Source organism: Pleurodeles waltl, chromosome 6, assembly GCF_031143425.1.
Source record: "Pleurodeles waltl isolate 20211129_DDA chromosome 6, aPleWal1.hap1.20221129, whole genome shotgun sequence".
NCBI lineage: Eukaryota > Metazoa > Chordata > Amphibia > Caudata > Salamandridae > Pleurodeles > Pleurodeles waltl.
This window is the reverse complement of record NC_090445.1, coordinates 112,973,098-112,993,276: the sequence shown is the minus strand read 5'-3', so window position 1 is coordinate 112,993,276 and position 20,179 is coordinate 112,973,098. Positions and strand designations below refer to the sequence as shown.

Sequence of the window (20,179 nt, the reverse complement as noted above, 5' to 3'; positions counted from 1 at the left end):
TATTTATCTGTGTATGGGTTTAATTCAAACATCCACAGACCCCCAAGCTCCTGTGCTGTGTGTATCACTTTGTCCTTCTCTCTCTCTCTCCTGTGTTGTATTTGTGTCTCAGTTTACGTTCATATGTGTACATTTCTCACAAATCTCATCATGTATGGACATTTACACGCGTCTCCCTTGGTGGTCTGTGTCCTTGTTAGCTCATATTCACTCTGTCTGTTATTATTTGCATGTCACACGGTTATGTTCACCCATTGTGGAGTTGTGTATGTGGTGTCCAGTCATGGTCGCTCTGGATGGATTTCTCGCCTTGTGTTCACTCGTACTGGTTTGTGCGTGCTATGTTATAGTCACTCCGCAGAGATTTATGTGCCTATTTCTCTGATTTTGTTCACTCTTTATGGATTAGTGTGTGCGTGCCTCAGTCATGTTCACTGTACGGGTTTGGGTGTCTTAACTTAAATCTGTATGTGTTTTAGTTATGTTCCTAGTATAGGTTTGTGTGACTGTGAATTTTCACTTTGTATGAGTTTGTGCAACTGTGCACGAATCACAGCTTATGCGCACTCTGTACAGGGTTGTATGTCTCCCTAAAGGTATGTACACGCCTTGGAAGTTTGTGTGTGCCTGTCATCAGGTTTGTAATTGTGCATCTCAGGTTATGTTCACTCTGATGTTTTGTGCACATGAATCAGGTAATGTTCCTTCTGAACCAGTTTGTGCGCACCTATCTCGGGTAATAGCTTTCTGTCGTTTTGTATGTGCTGTGCCTATTCTGAACCGATTTTTATGTGTAAATATAGTTTTACATATCTGCAGTTTGTTTCTGCGTGTCTGTGTGTATCTCAATTCATGCACATCTCTGTACTCGTTTGTAGTGATGTTTATATAGACTCTATATTTTTATTTGTAGCTGTGTGTCGGTCTGTGCGCTTCTTTGCTAGTTTGTATTTATTTTTTTCTTTATGTCTGATTTTATGGTTGCATTTTATGGTCACTTAAAAGGATTTGTACATATCTGTAATCTTGGTATGTTTAATTGTCTTTGGTACAGGGTTCTACCTCTGTATTCATGTAGGAGGAGCATTTCTTTCGTTTGTTATCATTTGGAAATGCATACTTTGTTGCGCCGGAGAAAACAAATAGTTTTAAAAAACGATCTGGAAAGTAATTTAGCCGAGTTGTTAGTATTAAAGAAGAGAAGAGAAAGGGGATGAGTGAGAACAGGGTCGTTGGTGAGCGTGAGACAGTGAAGGACACTGTATTTAGGACGAGGGCGTGAATCGAGGGGCACGTGGACTGGGTGAAATAAGGGGAAAGTAGGGGGATATTACCTGGGTTGCTACTTACTGCATATTGACCTTGTGATGCCCTGGAAGAGCTACAGGGAGTGCAGAATTATTAGGCAAATGAGTATTTTGACCACATCATCCTCTTTATGCATGTTGTCTTACTCCAAGCTGTATAGGCTCAAAAGCCTACTACCAATTAAGCATATTAGGTGATGTGCATCTCTGTAATGAGAAGGGGTGTGGTCTAATGACATCAACACCCTATATTAGGTGTGCATAATTATTAGGCAACTTCCTTTCCTTTGGCAAAATGGGTCAAAAGAAGGACTTGACAGGCTCAGAAAAGTCAAAAATAGTGAGATATCTTGCAGAGGGATGCAGCACTCTTAAAATTGCAAAGCTTCTGAAGCGTGATCATCGAACAATCAAGCGTTTCATTCAAAATAGTCAACAGGGTCGCAAGAAGCGTGTGGAAAAACCAAGGCGCAAAACAACTGCCCATGAACTGAGAAAAGTCAAGCGTGCAGCTGCCACGATGCCACTTGCCACCAGTTTGGCCATATTTCAGAGCTGCAACATCACTGGAGTGCCCAAAAGCACAAGGTGTGCAATACTCAGAGACCTGGCCAAGGTAAGAAAGGCTGAAAGACGACCACCACTGAACAAGACACACAAGCTGAAACGTCAAGACTGGGCCAAGAAATATCTCAAGACTGATTTTTCTAAGGTTTTATGGACTGATGAAATGAGAGTGAGTCTTGATGGGCCAGATGGATGGGCCCGTGGCTGGATTGGTAAAGGGCAGAGAGCTCCAGTCCGACTCAGACGCCAGCAAGGTGGAGGTGGAGTACTGGTTTGGGCTGGTATCATCAAAGATGAGCTTGTGGGGCCTTTTCGGGTTGAGGATGGGGTCAAGCTCAACTCCCAGTCCTACTGCCAGTTCCTGGAAGACACCTTCTTCAAGCAGTAGTACAGGAAGAAGTCTGCATCCTTCAAGAAAAACATGATTTTCATGCAGGACAATGCTCCATCACACGCGTCCAAGTACTCCACAGCGTGGCTGGCAAGAAAGGGTATAAAAGAAGGAGATCTAATGACATGGCCTCCTTGTTCACCTGATCTGAACCCCATTGAGAACCTGTGGTCCATCATCAAATGTGAGATTTACAAGGAGGGAAAACAGTACACCTCTCTGAACAGTGTCTGGGAGGCCGTGGTTGCTGCTGCACGCAATGTTGATGGTGAACAGATCAAAACACTGACAGAATCCATGGATGGCAGGCTTTTGAGTGTCCTTGCAAAGATTTGTACATATCTGTAATCTTGGTATGTTTAATTGTCTTTGGTACAGGGTTCTACCTCTGTATTCATGTAGGAGGAGCATTTCTTTCGTTTGTTATCATTTGGAAATGCATACTTTGTTGCGCCGGAGAAAACAAATAGTTTAAAAAAACGATCTGGAAAGTAATTTAGCCGAGTTGTTAGTATTAAAGAAGAGAAGAGAAAGGGGATGAGTGAGAACAGGGTCGTTGGTGAGCGTGAGACAGTGAAGGACACTGTATTTAGGACGAGGGCGTGAATCGAGGGGCACGTGGACTGGGTGAAATAAGGGGAAAGTAGGGGGATATTACCTGGGTTGCTACTTACTGCATATTGACCTTGTGATGCCCTGGAAGAGCTACAGGGAGTGCAAAATTATTAGGCAAATAAGTATTTTGACCATATCATCCTCTTTATGCATGTTGTCTTACTCCAAGCTGTATAGGCTCAAAAGCCTACTACCAATTAAGCATATTAGGTGATGTGCATCTCTGTAATGAGAAGGGGTGTGGTCTAATGACATCAACACCCTATATCAGGTGTGCATAATTATTAGGCAACTTCCTTTCCTTTGGCAAAATGGGTCAAAAGAAGGACTTGACAGGCTCAGAAAAGTCAAAAATAGTGAGATATCTTGCAGAGGGATGCAGCACTCTTAAAATTGCAAAGCTTCTGAAGCGTGATCATCGAACAATCAAGCGTTTCATTCAAAATAGTCAACAGGGTCGCAAGAAGCGTGTGGAAAAACCAAGGCGCAAAACAACTGCCCATGAACTGAGAAAAGTCAAGCGTGCAGCTGCCACGATGCCACTTGCCACCAGTTTGGCCATATTTCAGAGCTGCAACATCACTGGAGTGCCCAAAAGCACAAGGTGTGCAATACTCAGAGACCTGGCCAAGGTAAGAAAGGCTGAAAGACGACCACCACTGAACAAGACACACAAGCTGAAACGTCAAGACTGGGCCAAGAAATATCTCAAGACTGATTTTTCTAAGGTTTTATGGACTGATGAAATGAGAGTGAGTCTTGATGGGCCAGATGGATGGGCCCGTGGCTGGATTGGTAAAGGGCAGAGAGCTCCAGTCCGACTCAGACGCCAGCAAGGTGGAGGTGGAGTACTGGTTTGGGCTGGTATCATCAAAGATGAGCTTGTGGGGCCTTTTCGGGTTGAGGATGGGGTCAAGCTCAACTCCCAGTCCTACTGCCAGTTCCTGGAAGACACCTTCTTCAAGCAGTGGTACAGGAAGAAGTCTGCATCCTTCAAGAAAAACATGATTTTCATGCAGGACAATGCTCCATCACACGCGTCCAAGTACTCCACAGCGTGGCTGGCAAGAAAGGGTATAAAAGAAGGAGATCTAATGACATGGCCTCCTTGTTCACCTGATCTGAACCCCATTGAGAACCTGTGGTCCATCATCAAATGTGAGATTTACAAGGAGGGAAAACAGTACACCTCTCTGAACAGTGTCTGGGAGGCCGTGGTTGCTGCTGCACGCAATGTTGATGGTGAACAGATCAAAACACTGACAGAATCCATGGATGGCAGGCTTTTGAGTGTCCTTGCAAAGAAAGGTGGCTATATTGGTCACTGATTTGTTTTTGTTTTGTTTTTGAATGTCAGAAATGTATATTTGTGAATGTTGAGATGTTATATTGGTTTCACTGGTAATAATAAATAATTGAAATGGGTATATATTTGTTTTTTGTTAAGTTGCCTAATAATTATGCACAGTAATAGTCACCTGCACACACAGATATCCCCCTAACATAGCTAAAACTAAAAACAAACTAAAAACTACTTCCAAAAATATTCAGCTTTGATATTAATGAGTTTTTTGGGTTCATTGAGAACATGGTTGTTGTTCAATAATAAAATTAATCCTCAAAAATACAACTTGCCTAATAATTCTGCACTCCCTGTATATTTCAGGCAGATGCACATTATTGTAGTCCTGTGCTGCTAACTATGTAAGTAGTTAAATAACATTCACTAGTCTGCAGTGATATTTAATTCGCTCAAATAGGTAGTTAAAAGCTAAGTTGTAGGTACGTTTCAGGTCACCATTAGCACTGAATTGCTTTTAGAACTGTAGGGAGTGACGCTTTCCTATGATTTTTTCCTAACGAGTAGTGTTTGGTTATCCACTGGAATCTGCACATTTTGTTGCTCACTGTGACCTTGTAGCGTAGATTCTCATTATCCTAGTGAGGGTATTGGATTCAGGCGGCAGAATCGCATAGATTGTGGGGTAATTAGTACAGTTCCACACCATGTGACCCCTGTCGCCCTAATCCTGGTTTTCCAGCTAACTAGCAGCAGCTCTTCTCCACCCACGCACAGGGATTATTGTGGCAATTGGGCGCCTGACAAGAAAGACTCCTCAGAGGAATCGTGGTTGATCAGATCTCGTACCCTTCTCTCAGTTACATTAGTCTCACACACACAAAGACAACAGAGGCAGAATATAGTTCAATAAGGGTTTATTAAAGTAACTGCATCTTAGATAAAATGGCATGTATTGCAATAACTAGGATGAAAAAACATAATAAAAGCAAGAGTGTGACAAGGAGAGTGAAACACAAAAACAATCCCACAATACTGTCACTAGGAGTGACATATAGTTCTCCTACCTATGCTATGTTTGAGCACAGCATAATAAGCCTAATACGCCCTTCAGGTGTCCCTGTGGGAAAGCATCATCCCTCATACCTTGGCAAGGAAGCCTGTAGTCTAGAAAGACACCGTCCCCCATGTAGGCCAGGGGTTCGGCCGTCTGAGCAAGCAGCTGTAGCAAGGCAATCAGCATGCACACTTGGTCATCTGGCTGGAATCTCCCTCTAACATATATGGGACAAAGGAGTGTTTTTATAATAAGAACCGTTGACATTCTAAGAAATAGTCCCACATATGAGTGTGTATGTTTCTGTGAATGTTGGAGACACAGCTTACCACTTTGCCGGCAACCCTATCGGACTGCACCCTTGTAGAAAGTACAAAGTGAAATAAATGTCCTACTGAGAATGTAATACTTTCCCAGGCGAAAGAACAATTAGATAGAGAGAAATAAAACAACGCTGCAAATGTGGCTATTGCTAGAAAATAAAAGCAATGCTGAATAAAATGTAACTGGGCCAAAGTGCACAACGGCAGTCGTAGTTTGCTAAAATATGGTTAAAATAGCTATATGACATCCTCCACTTGCCGGTTCAAAGGTGGTTTCAAAGCTTAAAAGAAATAAAGCCTAATAAAATCCTATCAATAAAAACATATAAACATAAACGTCAACAGTGACAAGCTAAAAGACACTTAAGCAGGAATTAAAAAGGACAATTTAAAAATTCAATAGTGGTGTCAAAGAAGGCCAAATTCAGGGGTCAGTGTCATTTTGGAAGTCGCCAATTGTATCCGGGGCAATCCAAGCCAGGAAATGTTCTACTTTGGCAGGTGGTAAAATATCCAAATCGTTTCCAAGGAAAACCATAGAGCACTCGTGTTCCAAAGCCTGAGCTCCAGCTGAGGCAGCAGCATTCTGCGTTGTGCCCAATGTTGAATTAAGAGTCGCAGTGTCCGCAAAGGGTAACTCATAGACGGGTTCACTCAAGACACATGTCTGGTAATGAGCCCTCATCAAGAACATCAGCAGATCAGCGTCCAATGAAAGTAAGCATTGCTTAGAAAGACAGATTTCCAGTGCACATTCAAAAAGGCACCATAGGCATTGAAACATGGGCTGCACACAATCCAAAACTGGCCAGAATGACAGGGACCAGACGCACTCCAGTTGTTCCAGGAGTGGTGCTCCGAAATACTGCATCATGAGTTCACGACACAATTGCGCTGGTGGAAACACTTTCAGTCCTCTTTCCTGTGAAAGGACAGCCACTGTGCAGAAAAAGTAGCTACAGCAAAATACCACCTGTTATAACCAAAGTAATCGTAAATCTCCCGAAAGTACTTGAAAATATTGAATGTATGGCTGAAGGTATTACGTAATGGGGGAATCTTTATCCCACCCTACGCGGTTGCGGTATAACGCAGGTGCCTGCGTCACTGCCCAATCAATGGCGTGTAGTTCAATGAGCTTTCTGGGAACAAGGGGCAAGAAGGATTTTTCAATAATCTCTTCTCCATTAGGGAGATCACAGACAAATTCTGGTGGCCAATCTTTTTCAGCCAGTAAAATCTCATAAATGGTGATGACGCAATCCCAAAAGATTGCGTTGATTGTGCGTTCAGTGTCTCCCTCTAACTGTATAGTTACTTTATATACCCTGTCGGGCGTGGAGACACGCATGTCCTCAGTCTCAACTTGTAAGAAGTCATTAGTTGCTTTCACCTCCAGATGCTCTTGAAGATCCCGGCGAACTATTGTGACATCTGCTTCACTGCCACTTTCTGTTCTTCAGTAAGGTCCTCTTCCTGAGTGGCATGTCGTATTGCAACTGATGCCACCTTTTTCTTTTTGAACTGGGGTTTTTGTTGGGGAAGTTTATTTTCTTTCTTATCAGAAACTTCAGACGAGCGTTGTGAGTCCTTCCTCGGTTTCACATACTCTGTTGGCTGCTCTGACCGCCCACCTCCCTTACTGCGTTTTTCCAGTGAGTCCTGAAAGAAACAAGATTGGCGTGTATCAGTATATTGGTATCTGTCAAGCGTTTTCTTTTTTATTATCTCTGTTTCTAAGATTATATCTATTCTGCGGGGTCTCCGAATGCAGAGATTATCCCCTTTCTTTTTTAGGTGTTTTTTTTTTTCACAGTGCTTTTTAGAACCTTCAGGTGCTTGCTTAGCAGAATCTGTATTAGATCTACCTTGTAATTGTGGTTTAATTGGTCTGGCCCCAAACAATCTCGACCAATATTAGAGTAGGTCTCAGGGATAATCTTTTGCAGTTCACGATCTTGATCCTGTAGAGGAACATCCCAGAGCCGCATGCGCACTGCTAGTGCAAGTGCTTCCCCTTGAAGGTTACTTAATATGATTGAAGCCACAGTGGCAACATTGCCCATTAATTGCATCCCCAAATCCAGGACAGGGGAAGCCCCGTATTCATCTAGATTTTGTTTTAACACCTCTGGAAGATTGGCAAGTGTTAGTATACCGTGTGCGTTAGTATAGAGTGTGGCAAATACCTTGCCCCATGTGTTGCAATTATCTAATGTAGGGACAGTGCTTAATTTGTGAATAAAAACATGCCAGTGCCCAAAGCCCTTCTCTTAAACACGCGGCTGCTGCAAATAAATGTCGGAACACAAAATACTGAGGCAGCGTAATCCATATAAAGCCACTCCCTGGCTGGGGCAGCACGTGCCGGGTTAGTATTTAGTGTTTGCATTGCCAACTGTACTTCCAGTGAGCTCTATATATAAGAGGCGGACCTAAGCTACCGCTAAGGTTGCTGCAACATGGTGTGGTGTATATGTGGCCAATAGAGGTCAGGTCGGGCCATCATTGCTCAGAGGACCTGACCTAACGTGTAATATTGTATGTGGCAGGGCGTCATCAAGCCAATCATTATGGTCATGAAAAGATAAAGGTATTTCTAAATATGCATAGGTTCTGTATTGTGCAGGTATGCCTGCAGGTGTATAATGATGAAATGTATTTGTGTTCCCATCTACTCCTGGAAAGTTGACCCAAGAATAAAAACATTCTGTTCTGTAGGCTGGATGAGCCTCAACAACAAATGTGACTGGACCCCCCTGGGCCGTTAGGCTATTTGCTAATAAGTGTGCAGTAAGGGGCAGTCACATATTTACAACAATTACTACCCGTTGCGGGTTCGCCATGTTGATGGTAAAATGTTTGTTCAGAGATAAGGACATCAACTAGGGATTTATCCTTTTAAGGTTCAAACTTGAACAACCTACAGCTTTAGATAGGTACTACCGATTTAGCTGAGGAAGGAAATCCTCAATACCACGGACGACTCTGTATATATTATTGAGGTGTCTTTAACCTTTAGTGAGACTGAGATACTTAGGAGTATCCGAAAATTAGTGTCTGATCAAACGTTGGTGGTGCCATGTCGCGTAGGTTCTCATTATCCTAATGAGGCTACTGGATTCGGGCGGCAGAATTGCATAGACTTAGTACAATTCCACACCATGTGACGCCTGTCGGCCTAATACGGGTTTTCCGGCTAACTAGCAGCGTCTCATCTCCACCCAGGAGCAGGGATGATTGTGGCAACCGGGCCATGACAAGATAGACTCCTCAGGGGAATCGTGGTTGATCAGATCTTTTCCCTTTCTCTCAGTTACATTACATTTGGGCTCCAGACTCTGGCCAGAAGCAACATTACACAGAAACAGGCCTTTGTTTTAAGCAGAAGCATGTTATTGCATTTTTTTAAAGGTAACAGCACTGAACTGCAATGTTTAAATAGGTCTAGACATATTTAAACATTGCCATCTTTATAAAATAATTTGAAATAAATCCTGATGGGGGCCCAATTATTTTTATTTTTGCAACTGGAGGGGGCGCGGCAGTAGAAAGTTTGGAGACCACTTCTCTAGATGATTAAAAAAAGAAGAAAGGTAACCAACATCAATGAAGAGCCTGGCCCTATATCTTGGGTGTTTCAGGGGTATTAGTGTAGTGTCTGCAGGAGGCACAGTAGGTGTTTGGTATCTGATCTTATTGTGACTGTAGTGCAAGGGGAGGGGCATATTACAAGGATGGCGTGTCCTAAGTTTGCGACGTAGTGACAGACCTGGCTATGGCGGGTGAGTGTCATTGTCAGGGTCATTTTGAAATGTCATCCCAGGCTGTGGCTGTGGGGCCTTGCATAGGCCATGCGTCTTCTTTTGTCGCAATATTATGGACTGCACCTCAGCCCAATGGACTACAGTATACGTCCTTTATGAAACCTCTGTGAGGAACAAGGCTTTCCATCTGATTGCAATTTTGTGCCCAGGCCGATAAACCAGTTGGTTGAACCCCGTGCCCTCTGTCACCTGTAAAGGCCCAGAAGACAGCAGTCTACCTGTTTCTGGGTCCTGTTGACCTGTGGTTCTCGTGAGAACCATGCAAACCCCGTCTCAAAAATTGTGCATGATTGGACAGTCCCAAAACATATGCATGATATCTGCTTGAGAGGTGTGACAACAGGGGCAGTTCGATAATGCTGTGGGGTAGAATTTATGGCATCTGTCCTGTGTCTGATAAGCTCTGTGTAGGGTCTTGTGTTGTATTTATATGAAAGTGTGCATTACGCAAGATCTTCCACGGATATATGAGCAATCTGTCCCATTCTTTGGATGTCAAGGGGTTCCCCAGATCAAGTTCCTACCTCTGTAGCTAACTTCGGTTCTACCGCTTTTTTCACCTCAGCTGTTGTCACGTATCGTCAGCGCTGGGATGCCCTAAGGTAGCTACGTGCTTTATAAAACTGTAAAACTAAACTAAATCTCTGCCAGAGAGTTGCTAAAGGATCTACTGTCTTGTCTGGTATCGCTTTTGCTATCCAAGAGAATCGCCTTCTCCCAGAGCCTAAGGTGTCTGAGTAAGTGGGTGTCTAGCAGGCTCAGAGGCTGTTACGCCCCAGAGTTGCTCCAATTCGATGACAAGGCACCTGTGCGTCAAGAACTGTTCCGCTGAGAGGCCTGTTAGCTTCAACAGTAGCTCAACTAGGATCAGGTTCCCTTCCTGGATCGAGTTCCCGAGCGTGCCTGTCCCCATTGAGTCCCATGTTTCTATTCCCTTCTGACTCACAGCTGTATGGAAGTCATATATGGAACTCAAGGGAATCTCTGGCACATAAGGTGACATACCTGGAGAGGGACGCCGGTAGCCGTTATAGACAGGTCGTTTGGAGTGGCAGGTAATAGTGACCTCAGGAGAAAGAGCTCCAGGTACTGTGTAATGTGTTGCTTCTTATCACTGCGGACATATATGTCAAATTGTGACCTGCAAGCCGGCGAGCTGGCCATTGGAGCTGCGCTGCCAGAAAGTAATGCTAATATTTCAGAGCTCCAAGTCCCCCTCTCTGTGGTCAGTTACAGCTTGGCTAGGGCAACTGAGCATCTCCCATTATTCCAGATCGTGGTCCTAGCATTCCATCTAATAAGCGGGAAGCGCTGTGAGACACAGGGACCGGCAAATTTACAAAATGATAAAGTAGTCTCCGTATCATCACTATCTTTCAGATCAGAAGTGAGCACCAAAAGGCAATTTGAGGACAAAGGGAGAAGATTGCTCTTATCAAATTACCGTCAAGGAGATCGCGTGGAGCACGATTTATATTGCAACCCAGGAAGCAGAATGTGTGGGCCTCCCAATAGATATGATGAGTGTCGATAGTTACTGCATGAGCCGAACAGTCGGGAGTGTAGTGAACAGACCAATTCACCCCCTAGCCTTAGGCTGCCTTGAAGGCGCTTAAGGTGCGAGCCATGTTATCTACTCCTTTTCCTATGTCCTTGACATCAAGAAGAACATAGTCTGTGATACTGCATGCATTTCACCCCAGAGAGGCACACACCAGGTTGGTCCAGACTGACATAGAATGTGCACCAGTGGCAATATTGTCAATGCAAAAAGCAGCTGCAAGAGTGGACACCCCTTGCATGTACACTGGCCCGTCGAAAAAAGGGGTGGAGATCAACTGGACAGTTTTTATCCCAGCCATCGGCCTTGTGTACAAGAGTTTAATCAGAAGAAATATCTTACCACCCTTTCCCATGTACTGTAGTACTGCCAACATACAGTCCCAGTTCCGCATATCGAAGGCCTTTTCAAGGTCTAAGACTAAGGAAGCAAAGTGGTGCAATTCTGACGGAGTGTCTTCAAGAAGTCGGTGCAGCCTACATAGATTGAGAGATGTAGATCTGCTAGGTATGAAGCGATTTTGGTCTTTGTGGATTAATGTAGCAGTGTGTTCTAGCAGACGTGTCGCCAGTAATTGCTAAGAATTTTGTAATCACTTCCCGTCATAGCTATCGGCCTGTAGGAGGTGACCTCTAGATGATCTTGTCCTGATTTCAGAAGGGAAACTAATAGCGCCTGATGCATAGAGTAGAGTAGAATGTCGGAGGCCAGTACTGAAGTGTACAATTCGACCAACTTCGGGGTCAGAAGGGCTGCATACGTTTCATAAAAACTTGATTGGTAGGCCGCCAATCTCCAGGGTTTTACATGTGGGGAAGTCGCATGTGGTGCAACTGATCTCCTATTCTGTTATTGGGGCGTTTAACGTGTGCCTCTACTCTGCTGCTACAGTTGGAAGCATGACCGCATAGAGAAATGCCCTGTGCATGTGCCTGCTCGTGTCCTGCGTGGGGCTAAATGGCGCTTGGTAGTATGTGCAGAATGCCCTGTTGATTGTCTCTTGAGCGTGAGTTATAGAGTCAGGGGTGATGCTTATAGTGGTCATGGGTACATTAGCCAGTTCACTCCTGAGGAGCCACACCAGTAGACGATCCAGCTTGCCTCTTTCTGCAGGAACTTGGCTTGTATGCTTTATAACCAAAACACTGCAGTGACTCAAGTGAACGAGCATGGCACTTGCACACACCTCAAGAAGGCATGACAGCCATCGTCACACTCAACTGCAGCTCTCTCCAGACCCTGCATTGCGACCTCCAGTTGTTCCAACTCAAGGTGCAACATACTCCCTGCTGCAAAGATTCTATGTATGCAATGCCCCTCAGTTTTCAATGTTTCCCATTCTACTAAGCTTGTGTAGGCGGTATTGCTGCTTTCGGCTTTGTAGTTTCTGATAGTGGTGTGGGTCATTTGGAACACCTAGTCCTTCAGCGCATTAGCCGCCAAGTAGGGGGCGGCAGAGTATAGACCCCTGACCACCTCCTCACCGAGGTGGATCTTAATAGGAGGGGCTTGTGATCAGGGAGGGTCTAACCCAGGTACTCCGCATCTGCGACTAACAATTGCGTGGCTGGGTGACATAGGAAGCAATCTAACCAGACATTGAGGTCTTGTGGGGTAAGGTAGGTAATAGAAGGAGTATTCCCTAACACCAGTATGAAGAGCACTCCAGCTGTTAGATAGGAGCCAGTGGGCGATCTGCTGCGATAGGTAAGGTGCAGGGAGGGGTGGTGTGATTGTTAAGGAGCTGTGTCTATGATACAACTGAAATCCCCTCCATAAGTTCGAAAAATTGTGATTGACTGGTGTTTGTCAGATAAACACACCCTAGCACCACCAAAACTCTCTGTCTACAAGGACATAACTAGGTCCGCCTCCACAGCAATAGATTGTAAACCGAGAAGAGAAATGCCATAACATTGACCACACTAGCGCTTTTGAAATCTGGAAACCTCACCCTTAGCGAGATGTGTCTCCTCCAAAAGCACAATGTGTGCCCCAGTCTCTTGAGATACTGATGCGTAGAATATTGCTTCCTTATGTTCCTCATTACTCTGGTATTCCAGGTCACAAGTGTTAGCCTACCCACTTATTGCAGTGACTTGGCATGGAGAAAAAAAGGCAGAGCATGGGCCATGAAGCTGAAGCTTCAGTTACGCACGGCCTGCTGTGCTTTCCCCAGTGCTAGCGAGGAGGTCATTATGGTCCGCATGGTGAGACACAGGGGTTGGGGGAACCCAGCAGTCATAAAAGGAACCAGACCAGCATAATGTTAGAGTGAACCCAACAGGTCCCTGGTTATGGACTAATGCATGATAATTAATCAAACTATGTCCTCAGCTGTCTGAGAAGTGATGAAAGAGGATATAATAGAGGCCATGCTTGTTCTTGACGTGTCAGAAGAAGCAACATAAGAACCTTCTATTAAGCAAGTCAAAGCTGGTTCTGGAGATCATCTGCAGTGGCAAGAGTTGAGATTCTCTCACACTGCACCTACGCAGGTGATGGGGTGCTGGAGGTAGACCCATGTGCAGCCAGTCCGTGGCATGCCCGACGTCTGCCTCATGGAGGACTTGAGTTTCTTCGTGGGGTGGTACCACTTGCTTCGGGTGAATCATGCCATCGCTATTTCGATAGGGGAGGGTCCAATCACTGCCATTCACTCATCCACGGGTCCCAGTAGGAAGGGACTCTTCGGGCCTGGCCGCTGCAGCAATCAAGGCCTGCGCGCTTCCTGCACCCACTGTCATTGGTGCTCCCTGGCCCCGCCAGTCAGGCCTTTTGGGCTCCCGTGGGTTGGCACTGGCAGCATTCTGCTAGATCCTGCAGTCGGATACCACTCAAGGCTGCCCAGGTTGTGCCGGACTTGGGGCCCCCACACTGGCGCGAAGTTAAACTGCAGCTGTCATCTTGTGGCACCTAGCCGCCCAGGCAGCATAATACATACTTCCATGTTCAGCTCCATTGAGCTGTGCTCCAATATCTTTCACCTGCTTGAGCTCAGCTGCTCCATTCCCTCTGTGATGATTATGAATCATTACCTCCGTTATTGGTAACAGCCTTTTGATTATCCCTGCAACTGTTCTCCTTCATACATTTTACCTCTTAGGCGTAGGAACAGCAAAGCATAGACGAGCAGCAGCGCTTTTGTCTGAGGTAGAAATTAACTTGTTGTATCATGTGATGGACTGCAGGATTGTTGCACAGTGTGGTGGAGCTGCAGCTCTTGTTGCACCATTCAGCAGATGTGCAGATCTAGTTTCACCATGCCGTAAAGCCACAGGTCCTCTAAATCATGATCTGCCGGTCACGTAACACAGTTTGATGCAACATCTGACCTTATTACTCCATGTGGTAGATCTACAAGCCCTGTTACCTTGTATATTGGATGTTCTGACATTTCTGTGCTGGGTTAGTGGAGCTGCAGGCCTATTGTGGTAGACTTACTGATCCTGTTGCACTGTATGGTGGAGTAGCTTCAGGCCGTGTAGAATGGTGTGGTAAATCTGCAGGCTGTCTTGCAACACTGCGGTACGCTACTTGTTTCTACTGCATTAAGATATTATTCAGAGTCCTCCAGGCACCTCACAGTTTGGCTTAGGTGCATTGTGGGAGACCTAATGTATTGTTAAAGCAGTGTGCTCGTCCTGAGTACTTTGTTGCACAACCAGCAAGAACTGCAGGCCTGTTTGTGGAGCTGAGGACCGTCTTTGCAGCCTTAGGTCTTCTTGCAGAACTGTGGAGCTCCAGGGCTTATGAATAGTAGACCTTGTTGAACAATGTGATGTTCATAGAGTGTCTTCACACTTGGTGGCCATGTAGAGAAAAGTTGTAATAAGCACGCTATCCTGGCCATATTCTCAGACATGATGTCCACATTTCCAGCACAAAAGCACTGGTTTCTTGAAATCAGGCACAGATGTTATCCTCCATTTATGCATGTATTGCATGGAATTATATCTTCACTTTCCCCTCTGAGCAGTGTTCTGGGGACGGGGACGAGATTGGCTTCATGATGAAGTACAATGAAGAAGGACCAGGGGTCGGTAAAGGCAATATTCTGACTACCCATTTAACTAAAATGCAAGTGCAATACATGTTTGCTGTTAATACTACACTAACTCCCCTGTTTTGTTCTTTCTCTCACAGAACACAGCTGACCCACTCGAGAGCGAGAAGGACAGCCCAGAGGTTGTGAGGACAGAAGTCAAAGGGAAGAAGTTGTCAGGTCATGGCACAGTGCACAGAGGTAGAAAGACAGGAAGTGGAAAGGGTGCTTCCAACTTCTGCTCAACGTCTGCAAGTAGCACCTTCCAGACAGGTAATGATGATCCCTCTTCACTACTATCACATGCGAACCATATTGACTCCCTTCAGAAAAGGAGTAAAACAGCGGTCCAGCTGTTTCCCTTTTACTAGGCACATAATAAATAGTCTCCTGTAGAAAAATCAACTGCAGCATTGTGCACAAGAGAGAGTGAAAAACACATGGGAAGGGTGGATCTGCGCATTGTCTCACCCATGCCAGCTTCACACATAGCAACATTGCTGCTCGGGTACGCCTGTCTTTGTTCCATATCTCTGTCTGTCAAAATGGCATGCATACGGAAATAGAGAGTTAAACTTGATGGCTGCTGGCATGAAGGAAGAATGTATTTTGGACTTTAAATTCAAGAGTCCCTATGCTGTGCCACTTATGCTTGCAGCCCTCATTTTATGTACCTGTGGAAAGAGTGCCACACCTGCACGAGAGTTAATCTGTGGCAACTACTAAGAGCCTGGAGACTTCAGCAAAAGACGTGCCTCGGCGTGGCTAGCGCGAGCGGTGCGTCTTGTGCTAACATAAGATGCATGGAAATACGATGACCGATATTATACACTCAGTGTCGAAGCTTAGGGCTTTCACAAAATCCAGTTTAGGACGAGTCCTTTCGCTTCTAAAAGGACTCTGAAAAAATTAACGGAAATATTTCTTGGTTCTGATTAAAATCTGACAAGATCATTGGCTGAATGACATGCACGTCTTAAAGACTACCTTATTATTCGGAACTATCATGGACAGTTCTCTGCAGTGTTTGGTCTTGCTTCCGCCATTCGACCTCCTAGCCGACTCCACTCTCGGCGTATGCCTTCAGCCTCGAGTATGAATGGAGTAGAACTGATATTTGCAGAAATAAGCTTTGAAGCATGTAGGCCTTTTTACACCAGAATTTGTTTATGTTCTTACTGAAACATACCTGTACTTATAAAGGAACCCCAGTTCCAGGCCTTGGCACCACACAGGTATAGAAAATAAACTGCTAAAATATTCCAACTATACCTATCAAAATGTCTTTGAACAATTTTGTGAAGCAAAACAAAATACTCGGCTTTTATTCAGAGGCAATTGCAACCCGATGGGATTTGCATGATTCCATTGGTGTTGCAGAAGATGCTGAACAAGACACAAGCAAGATAACAAGGTAAAGGATGTACTAGAATGGAGTCACATCTTTCCCCAGACCAGAGTTCAAGCCTTAAACATTGTGATTACACTCACAAAGATCACTTTGTGGCCACTTGGATGTTAGTCATATGAGTCTGCTAAAGAATGAGGAATCCGTAGATGATGAATAGAGACAGAATCAGTCATTTTGGTACAGGGATGCAACACTCTAACCCAGTCCTCCGAGGGGACTTCCTACTGAAGGGGACAGAGAAGGAAGCTGCACTGTTCACCCGAGGAAGCCTGCTAGTCGAAAGTGCTAGTGTCACATCCCTCTTTAATTACAGCGCTGTGTATTTTCTTCATGTGAAAAGAAGAACTAAAAAGAATCAAAGCCTGTAAATGGTTTAACTTTCTTATGAATGTTGTTTCAACTTCTTGTATTTAAAAAACATGTTGTACATATGGTGTACATATGGTTGAAAGACAGATTCTTCCCTGAAGTAGATGTTTCTCATACTTGGGTGAACAAATACAGAAACTGAAAAACAAACTATATTGTTCCCTTGTTTTTTCGAAAAGAAAAACAGTTTGTACAGCCAGAATTGAGACACCCCAGTCAGACACAAAGTTGCATCTCCTTTGAGATCTGTCTGTAAATCGGTTAAAAAAACCCTGACCTTCAGTATTTTTTGGGATCTTTAACTAAAGTTCTCCCTGCTTTGGCTCTGAAAACCTCAGCTGTGCTTCCAGACAGAGGAAGAAAGAATCCGAAGATTGCACCCTCATCAAGGGGCTTCCGGCGTGTACAGCTGACCTCATTTAAGGAGGGACAAGGGGCCAAATGACCGGCAGCTTGGTGACAGCCACAACAAAATAAACAATAGAAAAGGGACTTAAGGAACCCATTTCATGGCCCATCAACCAGATGGTGGAATATTGCACAGCATGTGAATCCAGAAAATTCTTCAAGTTGCAAAACTTACTCCTACAGTTAAGTAATAATTTTATTTTATAGCCTTGGATGTTTATAAAGAGCGGCCCTTAAGGCAGAATGCATAATCAGCATATATCCCTGATGTGATGAGAATCAGTCTCATCTGAATCCTAGAGCAGTGGAAGGTAAGCAGCTTGGCTGTCTCTGTACTGAGATCTCTTTGTGCTCAATAAGATACTAACTGTGTGATGCCAGCCTGCCTTTGGAGTGTATTGAGGAAGCCACGCCAAGCAGATCTCAGGACATGCACAATTTACAACTTCATGTGATAAAACCAAAATCTCCCCAATTATCTTTTTATCAATGCATGTTATTCGCATATCCACATAGAAATGCATGACTTTTAATATCCCTATGCCAAGACAGGAAGGGCGAATTTTTTCATAGAAGAAAAAGCATGAATTTAATCTCTGCAGTGTGGTTAGACACTCAATTTTGTCTAGGATTGTTGAGGTGTTCAATGTCTGAGACAGTCTACTCCTGCACACAATACTGGGTCTATTCCTGGATTGCTGAGGTGTTCAATGTCTGAGACAGTCTACTCCTGCACACAATACTGGGTCTATTCCTGGATTGCTGAGGTGTTCAATGTCTGAGACAGTCTACTCCTGCACACAATACTGGGTCTATTCCTGGATTGCTGAGGTGTTCAATGTCTGAGACAGTCTACTCCTGCACACAATACTGGGTATATTCCTGGATTGCTGAGGTGTTCAATGTGTGAGACAGTCTACTCCTGCACACAATACTGGGTCTATTCCTGGATTGCTGAGGTGTTCAATGTCTGAGACAGTCTACTCCTGCACACAATACTGGGTCTATTCCTGGATTGCTGTGGTGTTCAGTGTCTGAGACAGTCTACTCCTGCACACAATACTGGGTCTATTCCTGGATTGCTGAGGTGTTCAATGTCTGAGACAGTCTACTCCTGCACACAATACTGGGTATATTCCTGGATTGCTGAGGTGTTCAATGTGTGAGACAGTCTACTCCTGCACACAATACTGGGTCTATTCCTGGATTGCTGAGGTGTTCAATGTCTGAGACAGTCTACTCCTGCACACAATACTGGGTCTATTCCTGGATTGCTGAGGTGTTCAATGTGTGAGACAGTCTACTCCTGCACACAATACTGGGTCTATTCCTGGATTGCTGAGGTGTTCAATGTGTGAGACAGTCTACTCCTGCACACAATACTGGGTCTATTCCTGGATTGCGGAGGTGTTCAATGTCTGAGACAGTCTACTCCTGCACACAATACTGGGTCTATTCCTTATACATTATGACAGGCTGAATCGGGGTATACAGTTTTCACAACGCAGGATTAGTATACGTTACTATTGCAATGCAACAGTTACCACACAGGTAAGTACAGAGCATGCTGTTTTCCGGAACTTAACAATGTGGGTTTTTTACCCCGCAGTTAAGTGTATTTTTAAGGGAATTACAGGGTTGTAAGGGATGTAAAGGGTTTGAAAGCTTAGAAACGAGTAACGGTGGGGGTAGGGGACAGTAAGGGTTTTTTAGGGTTAAGGGATGGGTAAGTCGGTGGACCTATAAGTGCTTTTAGGGTTCAGGGATGAGTAAGGTGAGGGTTATTATTGGGTTATTATGGTTCCGAGATGGGTAAGGGTCTGGGTTGTTAACGTTTTTTGGGGTTCAGAGTGGGTAAGGGTAGGTGGCAGTAATTCGTAGTAAGTGTTTTTTTGGGACTCGGGGATGGGTAAGGGAAAGGGGTAGTAAGTGGTTATAAGGGCCCATGGATGGGTAAGGGTATGAGACAGTATTTATAAAAGAGGGGGGCTTGTTGGTCACTTGCCCACACCAAAAATATAATTAATCCTATATACCCCAAAAGATGAATATTTTTATATATTTATAAGCATACAGACATACAAATATGTATTTTCATAGTCACCACAAGAAATACGTGGTAAAGAATACAACAAGTGGTAAAGGTCCATAGTATTGCTGTATTACATACGTGGTAAATGCATGTGTGGTAGCAACTGATACTTCTGAAACAGACTACAGTCTGTGATGGAAACCTCAGAATAGTTTGGCTAGTGCTGCAGTGCTGTACCAATGGCAGATTGTACGCCATTCAAATCCCTTTAACATAATATAATGGGAAGTAGGTTAGTCGCCTCACTGATGAAATCTCCCTGTGGCACCATAGATAATAAGTGAAGCTGAGTGCATTGACCTCTGGAGAATACAGTAGGATATTGGGACACTGAAGGACTTACCCTCCTCAAAATAGCATGCAGCAAGTGTGAGGCTAAAAGGAAGTGACCCAATCCAGCACTGCTGACCATTCGTACTTTGAGGGAGTGTAATAGCATTTACCAGGTCCATCATGCCAGCAGCCACTAAGAATTCAAATAAATCTAACGTGCAAATTACACTGCCATGCAACAGATGGCAGACATCATCCTGTACCAGCAGGGTCGCCGTGTTGGCACAACATTCAGATTAGAAAGCCTTACTAGTAGGAAGCTACGAGACTGTGATCCCTTATAAATGTATTCAATTGCTCGTCTTCTTAAGAAAAAGTAGGCAGCTACAAGGTGCATGCGAAATGGCCTTAGAAGGAACCATTAGCTTTGGTTCTCCATCATAGGATCCTCAGTGATCGTCATAAACGTAGAATATTCCTGCCAGCATGTGGGGATCCCCACACGAAGGCAGGAGTAATTTCCATTGATGACTTCAGTGGGGATACCTAAAATACAGGACTAGAATTACAAGTAACATTTCCTTCTGTGTCGTAAAATCCTCACTTAAGTTATAAACGTAGAATGGTTCCACC

The 20,179-nt window shown here is 44.4% G+C and overlaps 1 protein-coding gene across 3 annotated transcripts in view; it reads left to right on the top strand.

The window, feature by feature from the left end:
* Positions 1-20,179, top strand: part of MLLT6 (MLLT6, PHD finger containing) — a 396,940-nt gene that overhangs the window by 244,293 nt on the left and 132,468 nt on the right. For all 3 annotated transcript variants that reach the window (XM_069237485.1, XM_069237484.1, XM_069237483.1), the window contains one exon: positions 15,095-15,266. In XM_069237485.1, the coding sequence (XP_069093586.1) occupies positions 15,095-15,266 (172 nt within the window). The remainder of the gene's footprint in view (positions 1-15,094; positions 15,267-20,179) is intronic.